Consider the following 12251-nt stretch of genomic DNA (forward strand, 5'->3'; position numbering starts at 1 on the left):
TTAATATACTTATGCATTATTTTATTCCGTATCTTTTTGCGAGTTCCTTATAACGATCCTTTACAAATTCAACTCAAAATTGATGTTTTAAAAAGGCATTATTTTATAAGATTTAAGTTTTGTACTGACATTTTTTAGTAGAACTGCATTTTACAAAATAAAATAACAAGTAGGTATGCAGTTTTTCTCACATAAATTTTGTTTAATATATGCATTTCTTTTATTCCGTATTTATTTGCGATTTCCTTATAATGATGCTTTGCAAATTCAATCTGAATTTTATATTTTAAATAGGCATTATTTTATTACATTAAAGTTTTGTACTGACATTTCTTGGAGGAACTGCATTTTATAAATGAAAATAACGACTACATACATAGTTTTTTCAACAACTATTTTATTTTACCAGTGACCGGGTTCCGCCGTTACCGACATCATCAGACATATATATTTTAAGGGAGGATTAATAAAATTATATGTTTTATACACAATCAGGGGCTAAAAACCATTATTTTATATATTTTTTCTGACAAAAGAATTTGTATGTAAATTCATATAATATAATTGTCAACCAGCGGTTCCAGATTCATTCATATATTACTTAAATTTACACTCAAAAATCCATTTCTAAAATAAAATTATATGAAATCATACTTAAGATCTTTACCATAAGTAACATGTTATTATTATTATAAAACACCACTTAAGTTCATTAAGTTTAAATTAATTTTGTCAGAAAAAATATAAATAACCTTGGTTTTCAACCCCTACCTTGTTTTTGGTAAGACATTTAAAAAAAATCTAGTCTTTCACCAGTCTGGTGATGTCGGTAACGACGAAACGTCACTAGTCAAATAAATCACATTCAAACCCTTTTCCGCACTCCAATGGTGCATAGGGCACTGCATTATAAACACAGTGCTATCTTAATCGTTAACACACGAAGGAAAGGTGATCAGCCTTCCGCTTCAGGTACCAGTCCAGGGTAATATTGAATAAATATTAGAGTGAAAAAATCACTTATATTTATTGGACCCCCCCTGGGAATCGATCCCGGGACCTCCAGAACGGTAGCCGAGCTTGCTGACCATTACACTACGGAGACGGACACTTGTGATTTGTTATTACCTACTTTTATATTTACGTTCGTTTTAAACCAGCTGGGTTATGTTATTTGCTAATTTATAATTTTAGATTTTTAGATTCGAATTACAATAATAATAACTTAAGATATATTCAGCGCCATTTTTGTAAAATATATACTACCTCAAGGCCGATCGAAGATCAATTCAAGCTTTCTATTGGAGCTGTTCTCTGGAATGCCATCAATGACTATTTATTCTCCGCTAATCTATCCTAAAAAGTGGTTTCTCTCTCCTACAAGATCATTGCCATATTTCGATAAGCCTGTAATGTTAAATAATTTCCTTATAAGATAGTAAAACGATGTTCATAAACGATGAATCATTTATGAAACTGTAAACAGTTAGAATCATGTTTGTTTTTATGTGTTTTCACCATTCCAACGATTATATTCGTATTAAATGTTTTGTAATAATTGATTCTTAATTTTTAAATGCAATGAATAGCAGTTTACCCATAAATTTTATCAAGCATTTGGTTTGTCAAAAAGAAACCATGAAGGACGTACAATTAAAAAAAAAAAGCAATATAATAATTTGTGGTTCCTATATGCACACGCGTATGTGTGTAACATACAAACGTAGTGAGTATTTCACTCGAGTTATGGACTAAGAACAATGCAATATAAATTCTGAGAGCCGTGTGAGTATGTTAATAATAATTCATACTATATTGTTATCAGTTTGAGTACTTATCAGTCGCGGTGCGAGAAATAATGACTTATAAATAGGTGTGTCATAATAGTTTTACCCACGCATTGTTCTTAGTGGGGTCACCATTGGTCCTAAGGTCGTAAGCGAGAATTTCTTACAAATTTTAAAGAAAGATCCCATTCGTTTGGTGTAACAGAAACGTTTTTATATTTCTGTAAACATATTTTAAATTTCGCGTATCTCGTATCGCAAAGGCAAAATTTAAATTATTAAAATTGTTTATATATGTTTTTGTTTTCTACTTTAGTAGTGTGAAAATGATCGAGACTATTAGTTTAAAAGCTACATGTGTTATACGTGCTTCATATGCCGCTTTTTACTGTTAAAAAATGCTGATTTGATGATAGAAACACAAACATGAAGATCAAACACTTTCCCGGAAAGGCCATCATGGATGATCCTTGGATGGCTATCGGAGACAGAACCATGGAAATGGTATACGCCGCCAACTGGGTGGATACTCATCGCCATCTGGCAGGGAGCTCCCCGCCATACTCTGGGGAAGAAGACCTGGAGGAGGATCAAGAACGAGAAAGGGAGCGAGAACGACAGCGAGAACAGGAGAGGGAAAGGGAACGAGAACGGGAGAGAGAATTGGCGAGAGAAAGAGAGAGGGAACTACCGAGGCAGACGCGAATCAACTCCATCGCTCGAAGCAAATCCTGTAGAGACGTAGCAAGACCTTCTTTGAAGGATTTTGAAGCTCACGAAAACGATTACTCGGGGTTGAATAGAGAATACGGAGATATGAAAATATCTCAATTAGCCAAATATCAACATCATATAGAAGAACAAACCAGAGCGAGTAACGAAATGATATCTAGTCAAAGAAAACTGCAACCCAGTTTTAGTTTTAAAGGATTCAACGGATATAAACCATCCACCCTGAGGAGGATAAAACGCCGACAATATAAAGAATGGGATACGGATGATAACACCGAATTGCCTCCCGATTCATCCGCAATTCCTCACAGGAGAGATTCTAAAAAATACCTTCAAAGACAGAGAAAACATGACGAGTACGACATTACGCCCGAACCTCCCGGCGCAAATATAAGTAAAAATATTTACAGCGTTATTGAACCGGATCCGAATACGGAGAGTTATTACGACTATTATTCCCGTTTGAGTCAACAAGAGTCCCCTCAGCAAAAAGATTATTCTTTGAGAGGGAAACCGAGCTTACCGCAAATGAATAATACCGATAGAAAGCCCCCCACTCCCATGCCCCGAACCACCGTTCCCTCCCGGGAGTCCCGGAACTTCCAGAGTTCCTCCTCCAGCGGGCACTCCAGCGCGTCCTCGTCCCCGCCCCTGCCGCCCCCGCGCACCGTCATCAGGGACGAGGTCAACGAGCGCCGAAATGCCTACTCTCCCACGGACAATGACGTCGATTATCGAAAGTCGATCGTCAGTTACGACGCGGTTAAGTCGAACGGACATCTGAATGGATTTCATAACGCGCCAACTCGCTACGGCAGTCACTTTGGAGACCGCTCCGACTCTGAGGAAAATTTACCTATCGAATCGTCCGTCGATCCGATAGACGCGTACGAACGGCGCGTGCCGGCAACGAGAGACAGCGAAGTACCGTTCCCTCGTGGGAAAAGTTATCTAGATACTAGATTGTTCGCGTCGGAGAACAAGGTGAATGGGAACCTCTCGGGCAAGCCGGCGAACCGTTCCAAGTCGCTGAGGCTGAAGAGCGACAGTAGGCCTCCGGCGTTCAGTGGCAATGGCGACGTTCGACTCGTCTACGACGATGTAGCCGGTCCCATGGCTCACGGCGTCACCGTGACCCAACCCAAAAGGACTATTTCCCCCATCGAGCAAGTGAACTTGATGCACTCTCGGTACGCGGCCGAGTCTAACGGGGACTATTCCGAGCTCGACGGGTTCGACGCGTTTCGCAATAAGTCGGCGGATAGTTTTCGCGCTCCGCAACGACCGAACGGAATCGCGGAGAAAGTTTTATCGGCGCTCCAGAGAAAGAGTAAGAAGCCTCTTTTGCAAAAGTTTAACACGGTCCGGGTCAAAAGCTACGCGGACGATAGGACAAACGGACTGATAGGGAAGTACGACTTTAATCCTCGGAGTGAAAATGGGTTCATTCAGAGCAGTGTGGACGTCCGCAAGAACAAGAGTTCCTCTAGCGGAGCGGACTCGGACTCGGACTTCTCCATTCCTCGGCCGAAGCTGATAGTGCCGGTGCACACGTACGGCATCAGGAAGCGGCGCACGGGGAACCTGGCGCAGGCCCCCCCCGACGCGCCGCCCCCACCCTTGCCCTCCGCCCTCCCTCCCCTGCCGCCCCTGCCGCCCCTGCCGCCGCCGCCTCAGCAGCCGGCACCGCGAGTACCTGATCACCACAATGGATTTTCGCAAAACAAAACTGGTATAGCAATATTTATTATTTATTACTTTTATATTTAAAAAAATAATATTAGTATACAACCACTCGCCAAGAATTTTTCTCTCCCAATTTCGAGACGTACCCGTCTCTTCGTCAGGGCGATTACTACAACATAATACAAACAATACTACACGTCACTACCATACCACTATTCACACACTTGTAACTACATAAAATGTTAATCGCAAGCGATTTTGGTCGACCCGAGGACCAACATGCACTAGAGATCGCAGAACAAACATTCACTAAGGGCCGATGTCTGAAATGCACTTTATTTTTAATTTACATTTTTTAATTGCATCCACTTTTACTCTGATTTACATTTTCAATTACCGCAATCCGGATAGTCTCATATAATTTATTGAAATATGGCTTAAAACATCGGCGTGTAGCTAATAATAGCTTTACAGCTAATTATAACGTAATTCGAGCGCTCGAGGTCGTCTGAGTAGCGCAGCCAATTTTTGATCTCTTTAGACGTTAGTAGTTTCGAATGGAGAAATCCTTGGAATTTTTTTCATTGCGTTATGGATTCGGTATTAGATATAACATACTCAGGAAATACAAACGCATAATGCATTAATTACTCGTTTTCTATATTGTGTTTCTAGTGTTTGTATATATTTTAAATTAAACGAAAACCGACGAGTACCAATAAATGTATTGATTACCGTACTTTGTTGCAATACATGATGCCTATCGCGATCAAAATGTAATATATCGTTTTATTAGCAAGTAAATTAAACTGCAAATTTATACCAAATTGCACTATTTCCATCATGGCAACGTAGTATTTTCATACATTTTTCTTTTTACAAATATGAATGATTCATTTATAAAATTATAAGTATTTATAAGTATTTTTTTAAATAAGATATGAACGTGTTTTGATGAATAGCCTATACAGTGTCTATAAGTGGTTGGTATATAACATTTGTGGCGCGTTTTGGACTGTTTTTTAAATTTTTTAAAACAAATTTAAGCGCCATGTATATGGCGATGTATATCGGTCCGCCTCCGTAGTGTAATGGTCAGCATGCTCGGCTACCGTTCTGGAGGTCCCGGGTTCGATTCCCAGGGGGGTTTAATAAATATAAGTGATTTTTTCACTCTATTATTTATTCAATATTACTCTGGACTGGTACCGGAAGCGGAGGGCTGATCACCTTTCCTTCATGTGTAAACGATCGAGATAACACTGCGTTTATATGAAGCAGCGCCCTTTGCACCATTGGGGTGCGGTAAGGGTTTTATATATATAAAATTATATGCTTAAATTAGATGACCGTATATCAAATTTTAATATTTATGAAAAAATACTAAAAAGAGATAATCATTTAAATTTTTAAAGTTATTCATATTAATAATATCAAGAACTTACTAGATAGAAATGATTAACATAAAGTAGTTTGTCGGAGTTCTGAGGAGTTGATGTTGACGCAGAAAAAAAATCGTATTGCAAATAATCCTATAATTTATCTTTAAAAATACTACCCTGGTTGGTCAGGCTATGCAATCAAAAGATACGTATTGTATAAAAAACAACAAAAATACAAAAGTAGGAAAAAATGTGCTTATTTATACCGTATATCGCTCACTCCTTTCAAGAACGTCATAAATCAAAATACTTGATTTTTCAGGAGAACGTCTTTAAATTTTGAAAATATAATACAATGTACTAAAAATAAATATCAAGCCACTTACTGAACTTTTTACTGTGCCACAGATCTTTTTAGGTACAACCTGAAGTTTTTTTCTCAATTTGAAAAATATTTAGGATACTACAAAAAAATAAACAATACCTTTTCTTCAAAACGCAAAAACAACACTTTCTGCCCTGTAGCGGGTAAATATTAAGTTAAAAATATGCCTCTTTTGCTGGGATATAGTACATTTTCTGGGTATTCCGAAATCATGCACCACTGAAAATTGACGATTATCGATTTATGACGTTCTTGAAAGGAGTGAGTGATATATTCAAATTCAGTGTTTGATACAACCAAATCACATAAAAAATCATACAAATCAAATATTGTAATAAAAAGTTAACATTTATTTTTCAATGAAAAATTGTGCGGAAATATTATTTTTTGTACATTCTTTTTGATCTTATTGTATAAATATATCATTGTTTTTTTTTATATTTAAAAATAAACTTGCACGAAAATACTCGTACCTGCATAAGTATGTAAATTGTTAATAAAATATGTACATATAAACTCTCGTACCCATTTAAATAAGTATTATTTATCAGCCCACAATGAAATTGTCGTTTATTGGACGCAACAGACGTCGCGCTATTAATTTATGTTGCAATCTATTCTAACCATTCCGTTTCCCTGACAGTTAAAATCTTATAGAAAGCCGATTTTGCATTTTGTATACCTAAGGCAAGATTCGATCAAGCTCCGTCCGGGTTTCTCGCCTAGCCGCTCGTTGGAATTTCGCATGACGTAGGCTTTGTGTACTCCTTTAGACGGAAAAATACATTAGATTTTAATTCAACTGGTGATAAATGTCCCATTTCGGTTGACGTATCTTATCTCGAATGGTTCTAATTTTACTAATGGTATAAAAAGAATATCACGAAATACGAAATATTTTTTTTGTGTGTAGGTATATAACGGGTCCTAGATTTGAGTTTTGTACTAACATCTTGGTGAAACTGCATTTAATATGATAAAATAACAACTACAATTTGTTTTCAGTTTTATTTTATTTGACCAGTGACAGACTATTAGATGTCGGTAACGACGAATCTACTAAAAAGTCTTCAAAAAATTCTTCCACGCATTGAATGACAAAAAATAATTTAAAATATAATAAACAACAAGTTTATAGTTTTTTCCACATTTATTTTATTTGACTATGGCCAGGTTTCATCGTTACTAAATATACTGACTAATAATACTACTGACATGATAAAAAAAAAAGTTTTTGATTTATTATATAGATAAGCACTATCGATAAAATTAAGAAAGGTGTGTTGAGATGGTTTGGACATGTAGAACGAATGATTGAGGAAAGAACGGTAAAACAAATTTATGAGGCAAATGTTAGTGGGAAAAGAAGCAGAGGAAGACCGAGAAAAACATGGCACGATCAGGTATGCCAAATACTTGAAAGTGGTCAGGTTAGGAGTCGTAACAATCGGCGGGTATGTATGAGGAGATGCATGAGCGTGGAAGAGGCGAAGAATGTTTGCAAGGACAGAGTGGTGTAGCGCTCTATTCTCTCTGCCTACCCCTGCGGGGAAGCGGCGTGATGGTTAGTTAGTTAGTTAGTTAGTTATATAGATTGTAGATCCACCAATAAATGTCAATACGAAACTTAAATCTAATAACTTAGTTTGTATAGATTTTACTATGTTTAATTAAGTATTGTCATCACCATAATTATAATAATGTAAATAAATGCCTAGATACTGCGTATCCCCAGTGAGGTATTCATAAAGAATTTTTTTTAAAGTATTTATAGATTTGCCATATTATTTGTAGAGCTTCATTTTTATTTTATATATGTAAAATGTTAAAATAAAACACTGATTTTTGGAGCCTACTAAATTGTATTTTATTAATCACTTTTTTAAAAATTTATTCGCCTTGTTATGGCATTTTCAAACGAATGTTTGATATTCGTTTGAAAATGCCATACTAATTCGAAGCAAATGTCAAAAAATTGATTTTTATGCTCATATTATTTTTTTACATCTCATAAAAGATGAAGAAGAATATGGAAGTCTGACTTCCATATTCTTTTTCATCTTTGATGAGATGTCAAAAAATATGAAAATAACTCCTGTAATTGGAGATAATCCAGATTTTGTGAACAAGTATTTGGACACACTCAAAATGTTGATTTTTATGTGTTTTTTTACCAATAAAATACAATTTTGTAGACTCAAAAACTCAGTATTTGATTTCAACATTTAATATATAACGTATGCTAGTCTTTATTACGTTATTAATGAATTAACAAATTTTAATAAAATGGCGGTAAATTCTTGGTAAAGAGAGAAGTTGATAATGTCTTTAATATTGAGGTAGGCACGACTGAGAAGCTTTAAAAACGTTCAAAGTGGGATTAGTTAAGATTCTCTTAAGTCTTCATAAAGTGCTAATTTATGACCACACGCTCTATTTTAATGAGTAAAACACTACCAGTTGATGTTTGTGGTAAATTATGCATTATTATTATAGCGAGGCGGATGTTAGTTTGGTCTCATGACCGTATCAGACAGAATACTTTGAAAGTGTGACTATGAAATCGTTTGATGTAACAACGGTGAGTTATAGCCTATTTCTTTAAGTTCCTGTATCAAATATCATGGTGTTGCTATTTTTGCACGAATTTTGTTTCAAAGATTTTTACCTAAGTGTGTTCTAGTTCTTTAGGATCGAGGGTTTAGTTTCATTTTTAGGGCGAGTGTTTTTGCCTAGAATTTTCATTCATAAATTACATGAAATTAAAGTAACTTTTAACTTAAAGAATAAACTAAAATGTAGGAATAAGGTTTAAAACTTTTGAAGTTGAAACCTAAGTAGGCCCATGATAAGCCGTGTTGTATAAGCTGTAGCTTGATTTCAGTCGCTTGTACGTTAGGTAAATCAAAAATTCATTTTTGGTACCTAAAAAATATAAAAAACCTTATTGAATATAAATAATACTATTTTATTATTATTCTATTACTTTAGTTAGCTTATATTACATTTAATGGAAACTATTTTTTACACTTAATTTACATCATACATCTCGTGTCTTACTGTATACAAAACATTTATTTTTGAATTCTTTCAGACTCTTTTAAATCTAAATTTAATTTTATTATCTAATTACCGCATTCATAAAATAATTAAATATGATTTATTTTATGTCCATTAATACAGACGGAAATAATACGAATAGAATTGTCGCTAAATATCAAGGTTTTTCGATAGTTTTTTTAAACGTGATAAATAATGAAAGTCGATTAAATTCGCAATCTATTTTTAAGCTATGAATCAGCGGATATATTTTAGCGAGACGTTTCTTATTTGAACTGAACAATATACCTCACAGCATTGTCTATAAGATTCAAAATCGCGCGACTTTCTCGCTCTCAAGGTGAACAGCCTGTATCCGTCCTTTTTATAGAGATAGTTGGTGACCACCCAGTATAAAGGGATAGAAAATTTACATAAACCTTCGAGAAAGAAAATTATAACAAAACTTTTTCCTTTAAGATTAAAAAAAAATGATTCGGCAGTCACTCGTTAGTATTATATCCATCGAATTTTATTATTTTATTTTATTTGGTAAATACCACTATTTCTTGAAATAAGTCTACTGGGACACGTATTTCGAAGAATGCCGCATTAAACACTGCAAAGAAGCTAAGTTTTATAATAAAATAATAATAAATAATAAATTTAAGAGCTCTGTCCTAAGGACGTTGAAGGATCAAGGGCGAGTAGAAGTTGTTTATTTGTTCCCACTAATAAAAAAAATGCTGCTTCTATCCCTTAACATCCTTCGATGTCCCAAGGATACAACTCTAAAATTTAGACTTAACTTCAAATATGGTATTTGATAATGATGCGGGTTCCAACAGAACACGTGTCACAAATTATTTTAAGATATACTGGTAATTTATTTATTAATTTGGTATTCTGCAAATGCAGTATTTTTTATCCAAAATATTGCTAGAATTGTTAGAATTATCCCGTTGTTTGGCAGCATTTTATTGCAAAAATAATTACACTTTGCAGCTCACACGTGTGATGTATGTATCACGTCCAGGTACACCGGACGTGTAAAGTACAGTTAAGTTCGTCCTTTGAGCTTTTATGGAGCTTATTACTACCTGCCTTCTCGGAACGAAAGCCTATTCGAGCCGATATTCATTTACCTCTGCTTCGATACAATGTATCGGTGAACGGTGAACGGTGAACGGGGGATCATACATTAGTATGTATGACAACTTGATGATAAAAAACGGGCATTGACAGATGAAGCTTTATGCCCATAATTGAGTTGTTATTTTTCTCGAAAGTATTATACAAGTCAGTAACTATAATAGTGTGTTGAGACAATTGATGTATTGGCTAGAAAATTGCCGTTATTGCCAATGTGTATTCGACAATCATTCTATTGTAAAATTGTATTATCAAAATAATGTCACTAAATACTTTATTGAGTTCGTATTTCAAATGTGACTTGTGACAAATCTTTTTTAATTTGTTCTGGCTGTTTAAACATATAGTATAGAAGTAAAAAAAGACTGAAAGTTGAGACTTTTTTTTTTGGCTTTTTACTAATTTAATAGCGTATTAATTATTTGTCTTATGCAAAAACAAAAAAAAACACATTCTTATTAACGGCCTGAAATCCAAAAAGTCAATAAAAGGTAATTTAACAAAAGTCTACTGGCAAATTTACTGTTGAAAGTATTATTTGAAAATGTAGGAATTATGTTTTTTCAAAAATTCTTCCAAAATTTTGTTGGTGATTTTGTCAAACATAACGAATCGGGTTGTGTTAACATCAATTTTCGGCAGATAAAGTGACGGTAGTATACTTTATTTTTGAAAAAAAAAACGGATACAGGGAGTGAGGATGTGGGAAAACTCTTTTATGATGGACTTTTTGTTATAAAGTCAGAGAACGTTAAAAAAACGCCTAAATGTTTTATTATAAGTGCTGAATTTACTTTACTAAGGAATAATTAAGATCAGAATTTTATTGTTATTTGAGCATACACTAAATATGTTTATAAAAAATAAATAAAAGGTATGTTGTTGAATCTACAATGTATAACACTGTTCTAATGGTTGAGTTATGTTTATATAAAAATAACGTAAGATTTTTATATGGTTTTCGTTAGTTTTTATTATTTTAAAAATTGATTCGTTAGTTTTCGCAATTACTCGTATGACTGACTTTATTTTAGGCTCGGGTTAAAGGTGCATCACTAATTTTCTCATTATTTTAACTGAAATAATAACAGTCTATTATGTGAATAGACACCAATCATAATCTTTCATCAGCTAGTATGCAAGACGCCTAATAATGTAATTAGAATACGGTTTTGGTAAAGTATCGCTATATGTAGCTGTTGATTCATTCTTCCGTTCTTTAGCGAATACCGAAATAATGGCGCCATACACTGCTAACTGTCCCTCTAACATATATTTTGTATTCAAACTGGTTTTCACTATGGAAAGGCATGGAACTCACCTAGATACTAATTTGATTTACAAATTTCTTTTAGTGTTCATACTACCTTATCTTTTGCTGTTTAATTTTTAATATATTTTATGACATTGTGCCCTTAATCTCTCCATTTTTTACGTTCCTTCTCTATTGAATTGCATTTCTGTGCACGAACTTTAAGCATTATTATTATTTAAATCTAGGAATCTCAAACCAGGTTTTAAAAGAAAATTCAGATTACATTTTTATCTGCCTTATTTTTTGGTTGTTGATATTTTATTAAAAAAAGATTTTTTATATTATTTGTAAAACGCCATTTTCGTAAAATACTACCTCAAAAACGCTTCACTGTGATTAAATTATGGAAAAAACTGTGGAAATGATATATCAAACTGGGTTTTCAGTTTTTTTTTTCTAAAAATCATTCTCAGTATTTCTAAATAATAGTGGAAGAGTATTCCATGTCATCGGTCCTGCAACAACAAAGATACGCTTGCCAAATTGAGTATGCTGATAACGAGCTGGTTAGATCAGTTTACCCATAGCAGTTGTTGTAGCGGAACGAGGCGTAAGACTTCTATCAACGAATTCGTTTGAAATACACAGCTCTTTTAGATTCTCTGGCGCCATATTTTATATTGATTTATTCATGAGTAGACAGAGTTCATACTCTACTTTTTCGGGAAAGCATAACCAGTGCAGTTGGTGAAGTAGTGACTGAATTTAGAAATTCCAAAAATCAGTCTCGCTGCAACGTTCAACACTGATTGCAGTCGAATCGTTAACTGTTT

General features: G+C 34.4%; 1 protein-coding gene across 4 annotated transcripts in view; it reads left to right on the forward strand.

The window, feature by feature from the left end:
- The window catches only part of for (cGMP-dependent protein kinase for), a 245806-nt gene that overhangs the window by 165039 nt on the left and 68516 nt on the right, over positions 1–12251 (forward strand). Inside the window, exon 2 of one of the 4 annotated variants that reach the window (XM_088268815.1) lies at positions 2104–4251. The exons of the other annotated variants lie outside the window; for them this stretch is intronic. Within the exon in view, the coding sequence (XP_088124941.1) occupies positions 2214–4251 (2038 nt within the window). The 5' untranslated portion in view covers positions 2104–2213. The remainder of the gene's footprint in view (positions 1–2103; positions 4252–12251) is intronic. 4 annotated transcript variants of the gene reach the window in all.

This window comes from Brachycentrus maculatus, unplaced genomic scaffold (assembly GCF_059751285.1).
Source record: "Brachycentrus maculatus isolate JH-2025_06_01 unplaced genomic scaffold, ASM5975128v1 h1tg000024l, whole genome shotgun sequence".
In the NCBI taxonomy this organism is placed as follows: Eukaryota; Metazoa; Arthropoda; class Insecta; order Trichoptera; family Brachycentridae; genus Brachycentrus; species Brachycentrus maculatus.